We start from the raw sequence: 23,323 nt of genomic DNA, 5'->3' as shown, positions 1-23,323 counted from the left end.
CTTTTCTCTCTCCAGTTCAAATCTAGTTTTGTATGACTGTTGTAATTCATAACAATAAGCATACAGGTATAGCCTACTGTAAGCCGAAGCCTTAGGATCCTGTAGTATCAGGGAGGTAGCAGCAGGAATTTCCATGACTGCAGGTACTGCAGAGGCTTTCACTCGCTATTTGTCTCCACACTCCAGTGTTTTATCATTAGTGGAGAAACCTCAGGTGCAACATTCCTGAAGCTGGGAATAGTCTGTCTGGTGTGAAGTGGGTCTTTGGAGATGGAGCAGAAGACTCCAGATGCATGAAGTCTGGCAGAACTGGGGATGGGCTCGTGTCCTCATTCATGCAGGTTCAATGCCTTTGTAATTATTCCGGATGCTTGAATCCTTTCATACTATTTAGCCACTATTTTCTCTTTCTGGTCTTGGAAATAGCTTCAAAGATGATGTCTGTCTGTACTCTTTGAAAGATGGAGTGGGCAGAACGGTCATATCTTTTAGTCATATTTTTTTGCAACATATTTATCATTAGCATATGCAAATATACTTTTTTTTTCTTTGAAACTTGGTGGGAGATCTTGTAGAGAGCAAATGTAAAGCTGATATGAGTCAGACTATAAAAAGGATATTTTTTTATCTTGTTTCTTCTAACCTGTTTGCTTTTCAGTGTTTACTGTGAAGGCTTTATGGACCTTCAGGGACCATTTATGGTCCTGCTGTAAGGCCCAAACGTAATGTTACGTTTAATTCTTCAGAGCAGTGCAAAAACACGTGTCCTTGATGTCTCTGAATCACAGCAAAATGCCTCTGAATAAGAAGTCTGAAACTTGAACTAATCATTCATCAGGCCACAGGAAAGCTTACTAGGACCTTGAGCACACAATATTGTCTGAGGAGGTCAAAGTGGGATTTTAAAAGTATCCTTTTTTTTTTATTTTGCACCTTTCTTTTTCCTGAAGCATGAATATATAGTGTTGATTTACTGTACAACTTATTGCCACATTGTTTCAGAAACCTTGTTTTATGAACTTAACAACTCTAGACAGAAGGAACAGGGCACTTCATTGCGAACCTCTAAGTTTAAGTCTGATATGAATCAGTGGAATTATAGGTGCCATTTTCACATGTCATTTGGGAACTTATAAATTTGACATGACTTTTTCTTGTTGAGATGTTTTATAGTCTGCATGCCAAATTATGAAACTGAACCTTTTTGTGCTAGGTGTAATACAGGCATGTAGCGCAAGAAGAAAAAAAGGTTACAACCCAAACAGTAACAACCCAGTTGTTTTCACCTGTGCTTTGCTTTGCTTTCAAGTGTATGAAATAACCATTTTTCCTACTATATGCCATGGTTTGTACTCCAAGGATGATGAGCTGTATAATGATGTTCAGTCTAAAATGTTAGGAAGCTTTTACTCTAGTTTTGTGCAGTATCCTAAATATTTAACTTTCCACCTTTACTGGTATCTGTATTTGCATATACATATATATGAATGACACTTTAAAAAGTTAATGTTTGCTAACTAATGCACAATTTATGCACTTTTGACTTCAAGCCAAGAAAGAAATTAATGCAGCTGAAATACCATTGTGTTGTGTAATTCAGCAAATGCTAACTTTTTTGTAGCAGTCATTTGCGTCTACTCAGAATGATTGTTGCTTTTTCAAGATACGTAGGCTTTTTTAAACCCTAACACAGCTAATGTTCTCAGCCTTAAAATAAGTAGAGGTCTCTTTTGGACTCTGTCCAGTTTGTGCCTTGTCACTATAGAAATTCAGATCTAGTAATAGGTAGTATTACAGAAAAGAACTTTGCTACATATGGAAGAAGGATGATGTCTTCTCCCATGTGGTGCTTTACCTCCATTTTTACACGATACGTATTACATGGCATTCTTGCTACAAGACAAGGATTGTTTGCTTTCCTATAGAGAATGAGGGGAGAGCATTCTCATTTGTGGTGATTTTCTGGTTTTCTTCAGAAACATTTTGAAGAACAGGAATTGAAATGCCTGACCCTAGTAGTTACTCACCTAATTAGCTACATTTTCTTTGGAAACAGTCAAAGTGAATGTTTTGGAGAGTCAAAGCAGGAAAGTCAATGATGGAATGAAGTGTCCCTTGCTTTAAGTTTCATCCTAATGCCTCTTACACAGGATAAAAACATAAATGTTTTATAAACAATGAAACTTCATCCAGCTGGATGTAGCTTTAAAAATCTTAATTGCATAAATATCAAATCAATATTTTCATTTGTCTGAAGCCAAATGGTATCTAGCAGCACTGAGTCTGAGGTCGTTGTGCTATTTACTATTATGTAATTGGTTGTGCTCTTTTATTAGAGGTGTTTTATTTCCCTTCTCTTGCTCAGCTTCATGAGTTTTTGTCGTTGCATGTTGTTGACATGGATTTTTCTTTGTAAATGAAGTTGTATGTGAAGAACTTAACTGCATTTGTCCTGTTCCCTTTTTTTGAAGCCACTTTATCTTTCAGATTCCTTTTTCAGAAAATGATTAGATCTAAATGCAGTATTTTATTTCAGTATTAATAATAATAATACCAAGGAAAATAATACCTTGAGATATGTCAAGTCAACAGCTCAGTGCTAAATTTTTCTGTGTCACAGAGTCAGGTGAATCTTTTTTTTTTTTTTTTTCTTCTCACATTTTCAGAGTACCCCACTTGAACTCCTAGGCCTCCTGTGCTTGCCTGTGGGCTGGAATGCCCTGCTGGCTCCCCTCACACTGTAGCTCCTGACCCAGAAGTCTGGCAGTTCAGAGATGTTTCAGAGAGTATGACCAGAAGCATGCAGTGAGAAAACTTACCCAAAATATTATTTAGTTTATAGTAAGAATAAAAATCTTGGAAAGGGGGGGAAAAATGGACTTTAAAATAATTGGTCTACAAGCATAGCTGCTCTCCCTGAGGCTTACCTTTCCATAATAGTGAATTACTTCAGTCTAACATCTACAGGTGTCCCTAGAAAATGTATAAGGGCAAGTCTCTTGTTCTACGCTCTTGTGTTTGTGGGTTTTTTTAAGTGGTTTCCCTCTTATAAGCACTGTCTTCTCTTGAAATAGTTCATGTTGGAAGTGACCTTTGGAGGTCATCTGGTTCCAACCCTTAAAGGTGGGCCAGCCACCTCTAAGTAGGCAACTTTTAAGCTAGATCAGGTTTCCCAAGATCATTTAGGGCTTCATGGATGGCCCAGTGTACAACGCTTCTCCGAAGAGGCTAAAGGCAGCACAGGACTCCTTACATTCTGTAAAGTCTTGCAAAGGATCTCTTGATGACCTTCTTTCTTCCTGTGTTGCAATGCCTTTTTTTTGAGGGAGTTTTCACTTTCAGGTTCCCCCCCCCCGTCCCCAAGTCATCTGTTTAATATAAGCTTATTCATATGCACAATACTGCAATAGCTGGATCAGCATATAATAATAAATTATTGGAAGATATGCTTCAGTCTTTCTTATCGTAACCTTCATTGGAGGCCTTATCAGCTTTGTTTGTGCTACTTCAGCATGGCCAATCAAGCTTATTGATGTACTGTAATCATTATAGGCATTTCCTCCCTCTGAAGAACACGGACTTGTTTCTGACAAGAAACGTATTCAAACAAGAAAGATCCTTGGATGACTTGACAGAGGAGAGGGTAGAGGCCCTCATTGCCTTTACCCTCTTCAGGACAGTCTTGTACACTGGTTCATCTGGGAGATGAAGTATAAAGTATATTACAAGTGGATTCTTGTGTGAAGTCTTTTACAAAATAACCCTTGTATTTTCTCCTATTTATAATAAGAGATTAGCAATTATCTCTTTACATCACTTGCTATTTGTAGTTGAGATGAACTCAGAATTACAAATAAATAACTGTAAAAGGTTATTTGTCATACAAGAAACAAACTTCTTAGAAGTATGCCCTTATGGTCATCCTGCTTTCTCTTTGTAGCTCTCACTTTAGGAAAGACCTTAGTGGCTGGTTTTCATTTAAAGGGAATTTATGCAACCAGTGATGTCTTTATTGTTCAAAAATCAAATGTAATGCGTATAATTCTAAGCTTTACTGTGCATTGAGAAAGATGTCATGCGGGTTGCCAGTCTGACCCTCACTATCAGAGATATTCTAAGCTATCCAGACACGGCTCCCTCTTTGTGCTTACAGCTGCTGAAAACTTTAGGAATGACGTGCCTGGGAAATGGTGGTGGGATGCTTGAACTCCACGAGTTCCTGTTCTTTTCAAAGTGTTTCCTAATGAAAGTTGTGGTATCAGTTTTGATCCATGATTTGCATTGCTTTACAGAGGGCTACTTCATGTGTAATTCATGCGCTCCAGTTGTGTGCACGTCTCTCTCCCCCCTCACACCTCCTCTTTCTGTTTAAATTTTGGGAGATTTCCTATCCTGTAAAACATCTTCCTTATTCATCACAATGCCTCCCCTAAGGTACCTAGCAAAATCCTGTGTGACTTGTAGCATCTCCTAAGGTGTTACTGTATATGAAAGCAGAGAATAATTTAGTTGTTTCTGAATAAAGATTCTTAACAAAAAAGGGGGTGGGGGCTGGGAAGGGGGAAGTTTCATACTCTCTGCATGATATAGACAATATTTCCTGAGACAGGAGATACTAACCTCAAAGAATTTAAAATAGAAGATTGATTTTATTATTTTTTTGAAAGGGGAATAGGGGAAGAAAAAATGGTAGAATAGTCAGTCTTTTTATCCTATGTGCAGATGAAATTGATTAAACCTTAAAAACTCGCCTCAGTCCACCCGGTTTATTAATTGAAGAATTTCCTCTTCCCCAGAATGGGAAGTGCACATTAAAACAGAGCCTTGCCCCTGAGTAGCAATGATACTTGAGAACGGTACATTTTCTACAATCCTATTTTCTCTTCTGCTCTAGAGGAAATCCTAACATGGTAAAAAGCTTTTTTTTTTTTTTTAAATAAAAAAAAAAATGTTTAAGGAAGTCCTGTTTCATTTCCTTGTAAAGCATGAAATCAAATTATAGCCCATGGCCCACAATTATTTTATTTTTACATTTCAAATTCTATTTTCTGCTTCCTTTTGGTGCCTGTGAACAGGAGTTGTACTGTTTGTGCAAAGTCAGCTAAAAAGATTACCGCAGACAGGACAGGACACAGTAGCTTAAAGAAGCCATGAATCGGAATCTGTGCTTGTGTTCCGTGCTGGAGTGGCATGCAAAACCTCCCACTCATTCACACAGGGACTCAACCCCTCTTCCCTCCACTAGCCCAGGTGTTATTGTTTGGAGCCAAGTTAGCTTTATATTGATGGATTATGGGGAATCTAATGCAATACTAAATTTACGCTTGCCAAAATAGTAGCAGTTGTAAATGCTCTAATATTCTTAATCTACTTTTGTTGAACAGAAAACAATTGGGATTCTGCCTATTTATTGAAAATGCCTTTTGCTTCTCCTTTTCAGTAATGCTGAAATTGCTAGCTAGTTTAGTGCCTGGAATTTATAACCTAACCGTTCTGAAAGTGGGCACAATGCATATATATATATATTAACAGAGTAATAAGCTTTTTGAATGGATAAAGTAATATGAGAGGCTGAAATGTGTTGTGGTTGGGTTTTTTCCTTTCTTCACACCCCCCCCCCACCCTAATGATTCCCTCTAACTCACTGTAAACATTGCACTTCGTTGTATGGCTCCATCTACACACAGCTCAATCTGGGAGTTTGGGTATGTAATTTGCAAGTGTGCAACAGGCTGCACAAACAGAAGGGGTTTTGAGTTCATGTGCAGACAGGATTGCAGCAACTTTGATTAAGGTTGAAGGAGATTTGTTATTTAAGATGTAATGTTCTGTTCCAAAATAAACATGACAATTACAGTGCTTTAGAGTTTTTAAAAATACAGCCTGTAGGCTGGGTACTCACATGGTGTTTCCCTGTGAATGCTGGTCTAACAGATCTGGTTTTACTAATTGTATACTTTTACATAAGGATGTGAGACAGTAGCATGTGAACATTGCAGAGTTTGGACTTAAGTGTCTACTTTAGCTTCAGTGAGTAAAATAAAGTGTGCTTTATTTATATAAACTGTGTGGAAATCAAAGGTGAGTGTGACACTAAACACATTTATGAGGAGTGAATCTAACACAGGGGATGAAGGTCTGCAGCCTTGTTGCCTAGATCGCTGGGGTAGGTCTTTCTTGGAGATACAATATACTAAATAACATAAATGGAGAGAATGCAATGAATTTGCTCCTAAAGATTCAAAGTTTATTAATGCATACTTTTTTTAATGCATACTATTCTTCTGGGTCATCTGTCTTTTTGGGTGTCCTCAGACAGCAGCTGGTGAGTTCTTTCAGGATCAAGAGCGAGAGCTGGCTGCGAGTGGTATACTGCAAGTGGTATCGTTTTGCTCTTCTCTTGGAGAAACAGAGCCAATGGCCTGTTTAGGGAAACTAAGTTGCTGCCTTCTGCATTTTTGAAACTTGTCATAATCTATGACATCTCTGATTCAACTAGTCCAATGAGTAGAGAGTAGTAAGTTACTTCCTGATGACTGTTCATAATCAGATACTCCCCAAAATTCAGAAGCAGGAGTGGGTTGAATGTGATTGTGCAAAGCAGGGGCTAGACTTTTTCTTTCTCTTCTTTGTGAAGGTATTTTTGTTAATACCTGTGAGTTCTGTGTTTCTTGTTGCTTTTGTGGTACAATCAAGTGCTACTGGCAGTCTTTTCTCTGTGATGCTGTGGTGCTGGTCTTGTTGCATTTTTCCCATATCTGGCTGTCATCCAGATTCTTTCTGTTCATGTGTTATCTTTCTTGTTTGTTTTTCTTCACTCAGACTTTGTTTTTGTGCTGTGATTTAGCTGCTTATCTTGCAGTATAATTCCCATCTTTCCCCACCCCCTTGTGTTTTTTGATGACAACTAGTTTTGTTTAATTTGCTTTTTACAGGGCTACATCTGAGCTGTATGTCATCACGTGAAGGATACTCCAATAGTTCATTTTTCATTTTCAAGCAAAGTGTGAATCGCACTTCAGGAGGACTCTTTATCTTTCTGAATGTCCTTGGACACCTCATTCATAGATGAAACAGCAAATGAAAGGTTACACCCCTGTTTTTTCTGTAGGGGAAATCGTTTGGATATATTAATTTAAAGTTATCATCAATTCTATATGACCTGCTTTAATGCAGATAAAATATTTTTCTTGACTGCTGTGTTTCCTTATGCAGGCCTGTCCTTTGCATGTGTGTCTGCTTCGTTCAGATTAATTTCAAGCCATTTGCTTGCTTTTTGAGGGCTTGAGGAACACTCATCTTTTCCATATCACTCTTAACTGCATAGGACCATATTCTATCTCCTTCTTTTGAGCGAAAGCAAAGTGTTTTAGTTCCTTTTTGTTCCGTTTCCCAAAAGAGCCCATGGCAGGTGTTCTGTGGTCAGATAGTGCAGGTTTATTAAGTGATAGTGTCACCGCCTTTTATTCTTGTTGGTTTTGGAGTCTCTGCTTGGTTATGGTCGTAATATTTTTATGCCTCAAAAGGTTGTTCTAAGTGAGAATACATATGTGAGAATACTCTTATATAATCCATCCTCACTTCACCTTCCCCAGTTAAATCTTGTTCTGTGGTAAAAAAATTCTTTAGGAACGTTGTTCCTTTTCTCAGGAACATTCAACGTGGTAGTGAGTTGATTGATTAATAGTCTCATAGAGATTATTTAAATTGCAAATATGAAGTTAGACAATAGTAAGTGTGCTATTACTATTTACATGCTACTAGGAAAAAATGAGATGTTCCATCTTCTTTGGAGGGGTTTATAGTTTTGTCACCTTGTTACAAGTGACCTGCGAACTTTCCTGATTGGAAATGTTACATTTGTGAATCCCTGTGCGCTTGTTTTGATTTCTTCAGATTGCTTCATTTTAGTATTTAATGCACTATTATGCATGAAGAAGGGCAACTAAGGAAACGGGTTGTAAAATGTAAAACTGGCTAGAAGAAAATTTGAGGGATTGGGAAGAAGGTGAATCATCAAAGATGGCTTATTAAACAGCTCAGAGGAAAGTTGAACAACTGAATCCCAGCGGGGTTTGTTTTTTTCTTTTTTGTGTTGTTGCCCAAGGGTCCTGTAAACTTGAGCATTCATGTCTTGTTATGTGTGAGTAAACATGTACAAAACATCCTCATCCCTTGGGGAGAATGCAGTTACAGTGTTTCTGTCAGTGCTGTCCTGATCTTTCCCTTGGTTCCATGACTCTGAAGTGCAGCAGCTTCCCACCCTGCTTGGGTGCCAGCTCTCCCCCTGCTGTGCTTTCTGTTCCATCTTGCAACATCTCTTACGAACTGTGGCCAGTTAGCATGTTACGGATTTAGAGGAGGCACAATAGTTGTACTGAGGCACGTATTTGTTAACTTGACTATGCTGCCGTTTCCTTGACTGTAGTATATTTTCACCTGGAGTTATCGTGATACGTTTTCTGGGGTTTCTGGAGTCTTTCCATGGACCGTACAGTTATTTTTCTTTTGTTCATCTTCTTTTTGCTATGAAACGCCCCGCAGTAGACATTCTTGACCTTCTAGCAACTGGGCTGATGATTTTTATGGCTCTTTTAAAGTGTTGCCAATAGATTCATAAATACAGCAATTACAAGTATTTGCTTAATAACAAATGTATTCAAAGCAGTTGACTTAGTATTGTAAGATAAAGTGTCCCTTGTACTGAAACTGTGTGTAACAGTTTCAGTGCAGATTTTGTCTCCTGTTATATGGTATGGTATCTCTTCCCTCTATAATGCATCTTATCAGCCACCCTTCCAAGGCCAGATTTGGATCTGGTTACTTTGGCTTAATTCTGGAGCATAAGGATTGCCATGCTCTAGTAGTCATAACACAATTAGCTAAAATTTAAGCTGTGGTATTGTTATTTTACTAGATGCACTTCTTATATAATCAATTTTTATATAACCATTTTTTAATATAATCAAATTTTATATAATCAATTTGACTTGATGGTTTGGTTTTAATTATTAATTCCCATTCATTTTAAGGATGTCACCTGTGTAGTAAGAATTACTGTGTGGCATATGGGCATTGTATTAAATTAAAAAAAAAAAACCAAACCTGCTGTATGTACTCACAAAAGTGCATGCATTCTGATTGTTCAGCATTTTGTCCCACTTGAACTATTTTTATGCTGTTCATTCCCCTTGCTGCACTTTTGTATGGTGTATAAAGTCTGAGCCGTGGTGATATTTGTGTTATAATTTAAGCAAATTCTAAATTAATACAATTCTTGAAACAATAAAAATGAAAAATACTTTTGAAGATATAAAGTCTGTCTTCAATTTGTCATGGAGAGAGATTTGAAATGATTGGTAAATTCTGCAGGAGCATTGTAAATATAATTATCTGGCTAGTGCTCTGAAGGGTTTAGCATTCATTATTACAGGATGAAAGCTTTGGTAGGTTGAAAATAGTCATTTGTAACCATCATTTTTTTTTCTTGTTGTAGCTCCCACCCACTCATTCACCCATGCACTTCAACCTCAGAATGATTTCCTATCCTGAGTTCATGGGAATTACGAACAAGGGTAGCTGTTGTCACAGCCATTGTCAAAGCATAAAAAAAAGAAGGAAAAAAAAAAAAAAAGCATGGGGGGGGGGAAGGTTGGAGAGGGTGAAGGAACAAGGAACAGTTGTATCAATTTCTTGTGCTTCTGATCAAAAGCTTAAGGCAAATATTAAAAGTACTTAAATTCAGAATGCTGTAACTTTTTGCATGATTTCTAGCTTCTATCATGTTTCAGAATGTGTTTTTTGATGTATGACTTTCTGGTAGTTCAGCTTTAGCTTTTGTTTTAGTTTATGTTTAAACTTTCTCAACGTTAAAGTTTGTTGCACTTTACTTTTTTTATTCAGAGTATTTCAGTTACCTGGAATGAAACAGGAAAATTCTGAATGTAATTAGTGGAAGGCCCAATATTCATCAAAAGCTTCCTTGAAAACTAATTTAAACCCATTAAATTCAGGTTGCTTCAATCAGATGATTAAGGATTCATGACAACAATGCTTTGAAAAATAAAATAAAAATAACCCATAAGCATAATAGGTAACTTCAGCCTAAAATTTAGGAACTTCTTCTTGAAGAGATCTAAGAATCGGATCTGTTTGTGGCTGTGTATGATGTACGTATTGAAGTTATGTAGATCTGACTTGGGAGTGAATGACAATGTATTGTAGGGTTTAAATCACTTCTTCCTCACATTAAGGGATGGTAGGAATTTGTTTAGGCTTGGGGTAAACCTGCCTCTGGTGGTGGTCATCATCTTGTTTTAACTTTTATCAAATTTTGGACTCTGAAAGAAGAAATGGTGGGAAGCAGGTGGGGACTGAGGATATCAGGTATAGTTATGCAGGAAGTAGTTGGCTCTCTTTCTTATTGCTCTTGAGTGTGCAACTGTCTGCAGTGTTGTGTGTTACTTTGGCTGTACCATGTTCTTGCTTAGATTCTTACATTATCTGTTTTAATTGAGGCAAATGGCATGCTTCTGTTGCTACAAGGGTAATTTAATTTTTTTTTTTTTAAATGCAGTGATAACATCCTTAAACTTGAACTGTTAATATGGAGGAACATGTAAGCTATCACATACTTCCATTTTATTTATGATACAATGGTGCATATAATAGCTTCAGTTCCTGAAGTGTTGTTTTCAAAGGCAGCCATGCATCCGATGCTTACTTTGACTTGTGTTTTGTTCATATTTCTGGGCCTTTGGCCATATACTGACAGTTTTTATGGAAACTATTAGAGAAAATGATCCTTAATCTCTTTATGCTGCTGCAATACTGACTGTGAATTCTCTTCCAGGTGCCCAGATTATTGATTTGATGATGCTTGTAATAGATGTGACAAAAGGGATGCAGACGCAGTCAGCAGAGTGCTTGGTAATTGGGCAGATTGCCTGCCAGAAGATGGTGGTAGTTCTGAACAAAATAGATCTCCTTCCAGAGGGGAAGAGACAAAGCGCCATTGAGAAGATGACTAAGAAAATGCAGAAGACCTTGGAAAATACTAAGTAAGTTAACAGTAATATTAACAGCTACCTTGTAACAAAATGTTTAACAAAAATACTTCACCCACATTTCCCTTCCAACATGCTTCTAAACACACTGAGATGTCTAGCAAAGATGAGAAATGAGTGGAGAGATTACCAGAAATGCAAATGCAGTCCTGAATTTGCATCTGCAGGTATCATGTGTAGAGAAATGTTTTCCTATAATGAAGCTTTTCAGTTTAAAGGGCTGCTTGGAGTTCAGATTGGATAAAACAGAGCCAGAATATTCAGGTGAAGAACTGGGTTTTAGGTTGGTGGGGTTTTTTTTTTTGGAGGGGGGGTGGTGTTTGGGTGGTTTGTGTGTTTTGTTTTGTGGGGTTTTTTTTCTTAGTTTATGGGCTTGCAGCTTTTGTTATAATCTGCAAGTCTGTCTCTCTCCAGAGAAAAGAAGGTGTTAGGGCTTTTCTGTAACCAACGGTGGAAAATGTGATTGCCCTAACTAGGGAGAGCAGAATGATGGAAGCTTACATAATGTAATGTGGCTCTGGCTGGGATGATGTTTGTCAGTCCTGTTTAGGTAAATTAATTGAGGTACATGATCAGTGAAGTGCAGTGAGATTCATGAGTGGAAATGTGGCTGTTATGAAGTGGGAAGATACAATACAGACACAGTATTTATTTAGTGGTTACACAAACTGAAGCCCAGCTTGCTTTGCCCAGGGTCATAAGGGGACGTTGACTCCCATGTTTATAGCTATTAGGTCACATTTTGATTTGAAGAATCAAAGGAATAGGATTCAGCATACAGAGGACAGAATTTTACTGGGACCCAAAAAAGCAAAGCTTGGTTGGATATGGTGGTTCCTGTTTAGCTTATTTGTGATGGTAGGGCAATGTCCTCTTTCAACTATGCAACTGCTACAATAGTGCCTACGAAGATCTTTGTGTCTTTCCAGTTCCTCTGTTGTTCTTGGGTCCATTCATTTTGCTGGGAATGGTATAGAGGTCCCAAGAAAGTGAAATTCTGTATTGTGAACTTAGATAGAATCCCACAACTTTCAATTCTCTAGCAGCTGTTGATTTTAAGTGCAAATAAATACAGGGTGGCTTGGTTTTCTCTGTAGATTGCTGCCTCTCAGTTTAGGGGAGATAGAGAAAGGAGACACCTGCAATATCTCAAAGCATTTTGGGTCAACAATTTATAGCTGTGAGTTTGATCAAACTCACAGGTAATCCCAATGGGAGTAGCATTAAGATAAAGTTAGGAAAACTTTAGAGATAACTATCTAATGGCATTCTTATGATTTTATTTGGTTCTTTGAAAGGTTGATACGTAGAATGTGAACTAAGAAGGATTACAAGTAATAGTTATTTTCTATCTGTTTCTCATGTATGCCCAGAAGTTAATGATTTTAAGGAGAGTTTATCTTAATATACTGCTCACTTTTATTTTGTCCTTCTTTTAAAATTTGTTTATTCTTCTTGAATGGCAGTAATTGCTGCTGCAGGTGGTACTTCATTCTTGGTTTAGTCCAAGATTGTCTTGTGAATGACTGGGAAAAAGACTGTTCTAGTTGCATATTCATAAAAGGACAACAAATTTTTGTAAGGAAACTGGTGTTCAGAAATACCTTGTATGTGCACTGTTTGAATTAAATCTTCTCCTTATATCCTGGAGTACAGATGGGTCTTTATAGCATGTCTTGAAAATTAGCAGACTTTGTCAAAACTCAAGGGGAAGTGAGTTTTTGAAACAGCTGACATGCTAACTGTGAGGTCCAACTGTGAGGTCCTTACCCCCTTTTAAAATGAGGATCATAACAGCTGTGATTCCACCTGGAGAGAAATGGTCCTGTCATGTTTTAATTACCCATTTGAACTCTGGTTCCTAGAAATGCTCTTTTATTGGATGTGTCTGTGTATTGTTCTCATAACAAAAATTCAGTTTTTGCATGTGCAGTGTGTACTTTATGGTGCTTTGAAAGCACTGCTGACCTAGGCTTGATTGTAAAGTGCTTGTCCTGTTGTATCTTAGGCATGTGTTGTTTCTTGATAGCCTCTTTCCCACTTGACTTTGAATTTCAAAATGCATGTTTTTGTATTTCTAAACTACTCTTATTAGCAAAGTACATGTTGAGACCATTTGACAGCTGCCCCTGACCCCAGACACTTGGCAATGAGGTTTTTTTTCCAGGAATAGTTTACTTGTTGACTGTTATTTCTCTACACACAGAGGCACGCGTGCACGCTCAATTCCATAGCAGTAAGCAAATGTGAAGTCTGTTGCACCTATAAAGTAGGTGTTGCTATTGATGCTGGGGAAATTATTGTAGTGTTGTCAGGAGATTCCATAGAAGGTGAAAAAAATAGGTGGAGTAAAGTAACTGTCATGTATCTGAATAGTTTGACACTTTTAAATTTAACCTAATCGAAACTTGCTTGTTCCATGGATTGATGCCAAAAGTAAAAGCAAACTGTCCCTATGAATGGAACTTCTGTTTTTTCATAATTTTTTGCGCATGCCAGCTTTTATCTTTGTCCAGCAGGGTCTAAAGTCTGCTGGCAATTAATCGATATAAGTAAATTGGAGTAAGAGTTTTAGTAGGGCTGAATCATGTTTGGAATTGCCTCCAAAGGCAGTATGTGATTACTCCAGTTTGTTCTGGTATATGGGAAAGAAATAAAGTACCTGGTTCAGCATAAATTTGTATTTATTCCAGTACAGTGCTCTAAACTATTTGTAGGAAAATAAATTTCCAAAAGTTTTATGGTTAATCACAGGAATTTTCAGTGCACTTTTTTATTACTCTTTGTCCCTAGATGCCTCAGACTTATGGCATGTAAACACAGAAAATACCTTATACACTTGATTACTGTTTGGTCACTAAATGAGCTCCCTCTATAAAACTTAGCATTTTTTTCTGTATTAAGGCACTGTCTTTTTCTTCCAGTTCACTCCCTTTTTAAGATAAAATCTATGGGGGGTGGGTGTCAAGAGGATGACCACAATAATTACCTGTGGTCTGAATCTGTTGCATAAGAATCAAGTATCTATGAGAACCAATCACTTTCTTGTGTTATTGCTGATTATTATTCTATTGCTTTTATATATATATATAAAATTTTTTTACATGGTTGATCCTGACTTCTGCAAAAATGCAGTAATAATTTGAGTTATAGTCTAACCTCCCTTTCCAAAACGTAGGCAAAAGAAGCTATCAGACAATTCAAATACTAGGTTTCATTTTAGGGAGCAAAAGTTACAAATTCAGTCAGCAGACTTTAAAAAAGCTGCTGAATATTAAGGACTTGAAGAATAAAATTCATTGTAAGAGAAAAGCTAAACTGAGGTCAACTGTGGAAGTACTGCTCTTCTCTGAACCTTTGCATGTTTGAGATTGTGGGTTTCATGAACTTTGATTTCAGTAGATTTAGATCTTTCTGTCGTTTGCAGATCTTGCAGTCTGCCTGCAGACTCAGGTAGACATCATGTGCCATCTTGCATTTGGCTCCTGTTTTGAAGGGTATGACTCCTACAGCTAGGATTATAATTGCTTTAATGAAAGTTGAAAACAGTGCTAGTCTCTGGATAAAATGGCTTGAACGCAAAGCCACTGCAATAAGACTGGATAACAGACCGTTGCTTCTGAAATAAACCTGAAGTCTTACTTTTGACTGCCATAGAATTGAATCAGTAGCCAATACTGAACAGGATTGAAGATTTCATAGTGAAGTCCAGTAGAGCAGATGCTAGTAATTCAAGAAAAAATTGTCAGTTATTCACTATGGGGGAAGAGCAGATAAATCGGAATTTGAGGGAGTTTTCTTGCCTTCGTTGTCAGATGAGCCTGCAACTACTTTACATTGACATTTTTAGGAGATCTGTGGTCTAATGGTGGGAGTCTTTCTCTCTTTCAGGTTCTGTGGGTGTCCTATTGTTGCTGTTGCAGCAAAGCCCGGTGGACCAGAAGCCCCAGAGTCTGAGAATCCACTAGGTGTTTCTGAATTAATTGAGGTACCTGCTGAAGAACATAATGATAACATAAAATGTGCTCGAACTTTTCTTTAAGTCTTTTGGAGTACACTGTATTAGTATCTAGAGCTGAGGAACTCCTGCATTAATGTCGGTTCTAAGGAGCCTGATTCTTTAGGGATTCCTTCCAGTGAACAGAGAAGTTGAGGTTGCATGTCCCAAAAGTGGATCTCCTTTTTCAACTGCTAGGCTTCAATGCCTTTGAATAGCTGTGTCTTGAGAAACAGCTATCACACCTGTGGTGAAATTGGTTTTAAAGTTGTAAAGAGTTACGAGGTGTAGTGCATAAAAATAGCTTTAAAATTCTGCCAAGTCCTTGGTAGGTGTTGTTTTCTTAACTGTGGTACAATTATAAAACAGTAAAGTTGTGAAGTCAGACACTCAAAAGTTACACGTTCTCTCCTTCCTGTGTGTGTGTATTATGATCCAGTGTTTAAGTGCATGATTCTTTATTTTAAACAACCCTTACCTCATTCATTGCACAGGATGGACAGGGCTTAACTAGTGAGCAGGTAGTCTATATTTTGTTTTAATTCTCATTATTCTCTGTGTGGCCTCATGATGCCATTCAAATACTGCTCTGCATTCAGAATGATTAATTTCCTCCTGGACTTTTCTTTGGCATGCATCACTGTGGTCTTGAGCACTTGGCAAACAGTTAATTTACTTCCAAAAGACCTATAGGAAGTGTAGACGTGACTTTAATCCCTATTTAGATTGGGAAGCTGAGGCACAAAGGAGTTAAGTCCACTGAGTTTACTAATTTTGGTTGCCAAATTTAAGGAAACTAGGAACTCTTTTGGGACATGCTTGTGTTCAGATCATAGTATCTGCCAATTTTGTTTGCAATTGTGAGTGCTTAGCACTTCTGTTAAGCTTTGGGGTTTATGTTTGGACAGTCTGAGGTGTATAGTCAGTGATTACCTGTGGAAAGTTTCATTTTTAAGAGAATGACGATACATGGGAATTCTGGCATAAGCAAGCATAGAATCCGTTCTCTAGAGTGGCACCACCTGCCTTCATGATGAAACCATCTTTGTCTGTGATACTCGGCCTTGCTTACTGTGTGCTTTGCATATCTGCAAAAGTTAAAAAGCATGGCCTGGATTTACCCTGTGCCCTGAATGAGGTAGGTCCTGGGAAAAACTGTATGATTGTATAACTAACGTTATATCAGACCCATATGAACAAGAGAAGACTTTAAGCAAACTGATGCTTCACAAGTATCGTTCGTTCCAGCAATGTGGGTTTGGTGGTTTGTTGGGGTTTTTTTTGGGGGGTGGGGGGGGGGAGTGGTGAGGGGGAGAGAATAAATTCTCAGGTTTTCAAAAAACTAGTTATATGATAAGTTATATGCTATGAAGCTTATACTGTGAAGGGCAGGACACTTAAAATAGCTGTTTGAGAGCTGTTTGTAGCTTGTAGTAGAGTTGTCACCCTTTCTGTGAATAGGCTTTAGGGAAAAGTAGCATCTTTGCCCTGGAGGAGTACCACTGTCATTTGCAGACAGTAGTCCTAAAACAAGGGCATCATTCTTTGCAGACTGGTCAAGGTCTGATTTGGATGCTACCAGGTTTAAAATACTTAAAATTGCTGAAGTTAGGGTGCGGCGCCAGTCATCAAAAATCTAGGGATGTTTGGCCCAGGGCAGCCTGGCTTATACAAAGGCAGGATGTTCCACATGGTGCCTGAGCACTAAATGCTGGACCTCGTCCTGGGCATGTGTGGCCTGAGATGGGCATGGGGGATGTGATGTGGTATGGCCTTAGAACAGACTTAGCAAGAACAAGGCTGCCCACAGCAATGTCTATAGAGAGCTGGAGATGAGCAAGTCGTTAGTTGTGCCTTCATCCGGTTCCAGGTAGACTTACTGGGATGTTCCTCAGGGTTAAAACCTTTGAAGGAAATACCCATGTTCCAGCTGTTTCTGTCAACTCTGAGAGCTAGTATTAAAAGAGCTGGCAAATGCTGTGTGAGCCCTGCCATTGAGCTTCAAGGTATTATGCTTGGACTTTCTCCATTGTTCTGCCATTACAACTTGGGCTTAACCTGCAGTTTCTGACCTTAAAAGCAGACATTAAAGGCAGTGCCAAGTTTATATGCTGATGCTATAACAGAGGCAGAGATTAAAAGTGATTTGAGACAGGGGTGAACCAGTTCCCCTGAAGCACTGTTGGGTACATGACTGCATTTCTATAATTAAGGTCTTCTCTCTATGATGATATATTTCAAGAAACATAGTATTTGTCAGCAAAACAGGAATCCTAAACTTGGAGAATTTCTCTAGAAAATGGTACTTACGTAGCTATTTTTCTTAGTGGTTTGATCCTCCAAGAAGTGTTAACAGAAATCTGAAGGGGAAGTTGGCTTTGAAAACTTATCCCAGTATAATAGTTTTTCTGGGAGGGAGGCAGGGATGGGCTTTTTGGGGCACCAATATCTCTATATAAAGTTCATTTTCATGAAATCCAAAAAAGCCGAAGTAGCAAAATGTACTGTAAAATTGTACTTTTGAGAGGGGCAAAAAAAAAAGGTGGGGGGGGAGGGGATGTACAGAGGGGTGTTTTTTTTTTTTCCCCCTCTCTGCTTTGCTGCAGTGTTTATTGAGTTTGGCAGCAACTTTATCACTGGTGCAGTTTTGCTAACCAAGCTAAATGTGCAGCACCAAATCTTTCTAAGGCAGAAAATCGAACTGTTCCCACTGCTAAGAGTGCGTCTCCTCTGTGGCACACAGTTAATGTGACATTGGTAAGTTCTAAGCTCCTTGGGAGATGCCTGAAATCAGTAAAACTGCAAGCTTGTTTAATCAATCATCTGCTTTCCTTCCTTTTGCTGTATGGCTGTCATGACTTTTCACCCAGGCATGGTGCTGCTTTTATCTCTTTTTTTTCAGGTCCTGAAGTCTCAGGCTTACCTGCCATCAAGAGACCCCTCAGGACACTTCCTCATGGCAATCGACCACTGTTTCTCTATCAAGGGTCAAGGCACGGTGATGACAGGGACTATTCTTTCTGGCTGTGTTAGCCTTGGTGACAGTGTGGAGATTCCTGCCCTGAAGGTGAGTCTCTCATTTTCACTCCCCCTAAGTTTTCCTGATAGACACTCAACAAAGAAGAGTGTGTTCTCTTCCAATCTGAAATTATGCAATTATTTTCAATGTCTGTCTGGTGGGGGTGGTTTTTTGGTTCGCGTTTTTTGGTACTCTGCTCTCTGCCAGCTTTATAATAGGAGGAAACATAGAGATTTTTAAATAAGGCAGCCAGTAAAGTTGCCTGCTGAATTTTAGTTGAATGAATAGGAGAGAGGACTGACCTAGATTAGTGTGTTAAACTTTCAAATTCAGAAAAGTAAGGTGGGCATGTTTCCAAGATAGGACGTGCCCAAGGACTGAACATGATCTGAGTGAGGTTACTTTCATTTGGACATTGTGCTGCAGTGAGAAGGCTTGCAAAAGAATCTGACTGGGTAGGCTTCCTGAGATGTCTGGAAGTGAAGGAAAAGACAAGAAGAGGGCATTGAAATGCTTGATGCACATTCTTTCTGTTTGTTGGGGCTTTAATTGATGTCAGCATGTTCTGGGAGAACTACTAAGATGCAGTATGTGGCTTGCTTGCCTTTGGGCATTTTAAAGAGCCTGTAAAAAGTCAAGAGGCCTTTCAATGGCCTTTGAACTGCTTAACTGTTGTTACTGTTTTATTTCTTTAAAATATATTCATCCTTTAAAAGAAAACAAGGTAACTTTATCTTGGAACAAGTGAAGCCTATTTCACAGATGCTGATTTGTACTGCTCTGACTTTCCCTTTGTATTAATTGCCCCAAATGAGTCAAGACTTGAGAGCATTTTTGTAGCTGCCACTTGAAGTGGACCTGGCCAGTTACATTCTGAGAGTAGGCAGCTTTTGGCTGAACAAGCCTGGATAGGACCCTTTTGGTATTGTCAGTGGTATCCTCAAGTCATGTTACTATAAGGACCTTGTTCTTTCATTGAATTAACATGCTGCTTTCTCATTTTTGCCTGTATTTTGTGGGCAAGTGAAGGACTAAGTGAGGCATTCTGACTTCACCTGAAATATTTTGCTGATAGCTGGCAATTAACTTTTGGTCAGCATCTTCTGTGATACCCATGACCATCAAGTTTATATCATGTTGTCATTTGGATAAGTGATTTGCGTGATACACACCTCATCGTGTCTGCTTTCCCAGTGGAGTTCCTCACTGCATTTGGAGCATGCAGCCCATTCTGAGATCTGTGCTTGTAATTTCTGCAGGGAATATGCTTTGCTAGGACTGTAGCTCTGGTTTCAACCTCTCTTGCTTTCCCCTTGCCAGAGTTTTTTCCCTTTTCCGTTGTGTCCTGCTTGTTGTCCTGGGCCTGCCTAGGCAAGGGGTCCAAGGAGGGACAAGTAGGAGTGCAAGGCTGATGAGTGCTGAGTGATGGCTCCTGCCCAACAGGGGCCTTGCATAGCTAAGTTAGCTACTTTGCTTTTGGCATAGTGCTGGCCAAACTTACTGTCGCTTTGTGCTCTGAGATGGGGGTTGAGACAGAGCAGAGTAATTATTTCTTGCAAAGAAAGAATGCATAACTAGATTATATCTCTAAGTGACTGCTTAGCTCTTCATGTATAGTCCAATAATGTTTTTGAGAAATATGTTTAGGAATTACAATCTGTTCTTTGAATCTGTATAGAATATAATATTTCAGTTGGAAGGGACATACAATGATCATCTAGTCCAACTGCCTGGCCACTTCAGGGCTGACCAAAAGTTAAAGCATGTTATTAAGCCAGTTGTCCAAATGGCTTTTAAACACTGACACTCTTGGAGTATTGACCACATCTTTAAGAAGCCTGTTCCAGTGTTTGACCACCCTCCCTGTAAAGAAATGCTTCCTAATGTCAAGTCTGAAAGGGGAAGATGACAAAAATATAATGAATAACTTGCATGTTGCAAACGGGTGTTTAAGAGGACAGTAGGAAAGACTTTAAGTGGGACTTTAAAAGATGCTTTCTTCCCAAGCGACTGAGGGAGCAGTGAAGTGAAAGGCAAGTTAGCAGATAAACAGGTCGTTGACAAAGAGAAGCCAGATCACCTGGCTTTTATGGCATTAATAACTTCCCTCAAAGTTTTTGTTCTTTTCATTTGCTGTTAATGAATTAATCCTTCCACTGCCTTGTGTGAAATAGAAGATGTGTCCATACCTCTGAGCGGTAATAGTAGTGGGCAGAGTTTTGCATTTATTTTTTTGCCACTAGCAGCTTGTGAATATTCATGTTCATATTGTACAGGTATGGAAACCAAGGCACAGTGAAAGGAAGCAACTTTTGTAAGTTTGAGTTGTGTGTTGTACTTACCCCTGCTAGCATCACGCAGAGTTGGGTTAGGATACCTATAAAAGGTCAAACCTTTCTCAGGCCTACAAGGTAACGGAGGAAGCACATTTCACAACACGTTGTGGTTTATGACTCTCTCTGACCTTTTTTTGCCCTGACCCTATGGTAACTGAGATTGACAGCTGGTGCCCACTGGGCATTTAGGGACATTACAGACCAGCTGCTTTTTAAATTTGAGGAACCCTCTCACCAAATGAAGTGGCATCACCTTCCAGTTCTGCTAATGGACTTCGACGTCTTTGACCGCTTGAACCTGCACAAAGGAGGGACACAGCAATTAAAAATAAACAGTGACATTCTCAAACGCCCATGCTTGCTCTGATTGAGGCTGAGAGCACCAACAGTGCATGGATTCCTTTCTGCTGTTGCCTATGTAAATTGCCATCTGGGGTTGATTATCTATATAGCAAAAAGAAGAATTAAATATATGTGTTTGGCAAAAAGCTTTGACACGGCAAACAGTTCACTATCCAATTGAGTTAGTACTGTTTGCTCACTAGCACTTGAAATCCACCTTGAAGAGCATGAACCTAGTACTTCGGCAGCAAAAACGTAGTGTTGGCAGAATTCTGAATGTCCTTTAAGATTATTTCAGTGGTCTTTCAATCTCTACAGTCTTCCAGTTTATAAACTGTAACAACTCATGACATTTTTATTTCTGCTTTATGAAAGTTCCTGGAGTTTGAATAGTAAGGATTTTTTCAATATAGATTAACTTTATTTTACTGATAAGTTTGGTGATAATCACTTCAAAATATTGATCTAAGTATATTTTGTTTAGTGACTTGTCAAATTCTGACTGACTGTCAAATTCTAGTGCTGCTGTCTTTTTGTAGCATACTTTAATTCAAAAAGGAAAATGTTTTTTTTTTTTAGCGGGGGAGAATTATCTTTGTCTTCCTTATCTAGGTGAAAAAAAATCACAGTAGCTTAAGAACAGCAGCAACTTAGAAGGCTGATGCAAAATAGGCGAGAACCAGGACTTTTGTTCTTATCATTCATAGTCTCAAAACAAAAAACAAATCCCTGGGTTAAAAGTAATGCAAAATGTTGTATGGTATATGGTCTTCCTCCTGCCCAGTGTTAGTGATTCTGGCTTTGGATTGCACAGTTGCAAGCACTTTAGAAATACTGGAAGACTGAGAAAAACAAATGATTATATGTTAATATTCCTTTAAAGATGTCTTGCAGCACAGAAAATGTTCCAGGTTGGTTAATAAGAACCACTCTCTCTGTCTTAAGAGTTGTGAAAGATCATAGAAGAGGTCAAGTCTGAATGGAGTGGGGAGGCAGAGATGGATGTACACAGTTAATGGATATAAATCTGGTCATCCTGAAAGTGTTGACTCAGCATTGCCTTACCTGTGATCAAGTGCTGCAGGTATATAGCAGCCACAAAGCATGTACATGGCTGCCGAGTGCAAAGACCACTGTTGGTTTTTTCAGGACTTGTAAGAAGTAGAGACTTTTCTTCTTGCTTTATATTCAAGTTCCTATCTGTTCTGTTTAATGTAATGATTGACAAACATTAGAGCAAGTTGAGGCAAGCTGAATGGCTGGTGGATGTTAATAGCTTCATTGGAGCATATATAAAAGTACAGTATGCTGCCATTTTGTGCTGCATTTTGTCAGAAGTTCATGAGTGCCTTGAAGGCCGAGTAGCTGTGTTATTGGTAAATGGTTACGTTGATGATTATCTGCAGGGGATCACGTGGGGATTTTTGCTGTGTGCTGAAGCTGAATAATGTATCTGGTGTAGTATAGTACAAAGTTATTTCTTACGTAATAAATCATGTGGACACCCAGTCATTGGACTGACCTTAGCAGGTGCCTCTTTAGACATTGTCAGATTTTTGATCTGCTAGGTGTGGTTGAGCTGTTATCATCCAAAGGGATGAGGAGTGTTCATACTGGGTCCAACCTTCACCATCCCTGAGGTTTGCAGTAGACAATTGCCGTTATTAATTTTGAGCATTTGAATCTCAAAAGTTGCAAGCGTGTTTATGAAATGCTTCTCTGTAGTTGGAGAGTAGTCATCCAGGTGTTTTGGTACTCTGATATGCTTTCAAGAGGTCACCTGAGATATCAAATATGAAAAATGTGAGAAACTTGCTTCTGTTTATCTAGTCAAGTCTCCTAGTAAATGAGAGTGTCAGTTTAAACCAGTAGTGGATTCTGTCTTGGCAAAGGCCTATTTGCTGTCAAATTATATTGACTTTGTGAACTTCTAAGCAGCATCATTTTGTAAGTCTGATACTGAGAAGCTTCATGGCTTCATACACTTACACCATATGGAAAGAGATTTTATTTTTTTGTTAAGCTCCTTTGTTGGCTAGATAACCTTGGTCTGTTTTTTGGCAAACATTGTGTAGTTTTTTATGGCTTATACAACAAAAAAATTCTCCAGTGTCTGACAGAATAACCCAAATAGTATTTGCAAGACTATTTCCGTCAAACCGCCGTAGCTATTCAGATCGTAACAGATGTATTTGCTTTTGCCCACGAGTGCCTCAGCCTATCTCATGTTGCAAGACCTCTGATTAGTGAGCTTTAGTATGTAAGCATGGTAAGGACTAATTTCAGTGTATTTAAGGGCTTTTTGCACAGTCATAGAGTTGCACAGTTAAGTCTTGTCAGAGAACTTTTAAATCTCAGAACACAAAGTTGGAGCAAACCCTGCTGAATTGGATCATGAAGATGCTTGTATGTGGACTTTCATGGTGAAATCTTAAATACATTTTTACCACTTTCATTGTACATTCTTTGGTCCTTGTAATATACCCCTTCCAAATTTCAGGATATCTTGACTAGTTTTTGCACTGCAAATAGATAGAACCCTTGCTAAATTTTCTGAGAGTAT

General features: G+C 38.6%; 1 protein-coding gene across 2 annotated transcripts in view; it reads left to right on the top strand.

Moving 5' to 3' along the window:
- Positions 1-23,323, top strand: part of EEFSEC (eukaryotic elongation factor, selenocysteine-tRNA specific) — a 128,610-nt gene that overhangs the window by 22,828 nt on the left and 82,459 nt on the right. Inside the window, exons 1-4 of one of the 2 annotated variants that reach the window (XM_075713753.1) lie at positions 7,034-7,087; positions 10,853-11,060; positions 14,958-15,054; positions 17,966-18,130. In XM_075713753.1, coding sequence (XP_075569868.1) covers positions 7,069-7,087; positions 10,853-11,060; positions 14,958-15,054; positions 17,966-18,130 — 489 coding nt within the window. In that variant the 5' untranslated portion in view covers positions 7,034-7,068. Of the gene's footprint in view, positions 1-7,033; positions 7,088-10,852; positions 11,061-14,957; positions 15,055-17,965; positions 18,131-23,323 lie in introns of those variants that run through there. The other variant, XM_075713752.1, reaches the window with a different exon arrangement.

This window comes from Pelecanus crispus, chromosome 7, assembly GCF_030463565.1.
Source record: "Pelecanus crispus isolate bPelCri1 chromosome 7, bPelCri1.pri, whole genome shotgun sequence".
NCBI classification, from domain to species: domain Eukaryota; kingdom Metazoa; phylum Chordata; class Aves; order Pelecaniformes; family Pelecanidae; genus Pelecanus; species Pelecanus crispus.
The sequence above is the reverse complement of the archived record's forward strand: the minus strand, read 5'-3'. Positions and strand labels throughout refer to the sequence as shown.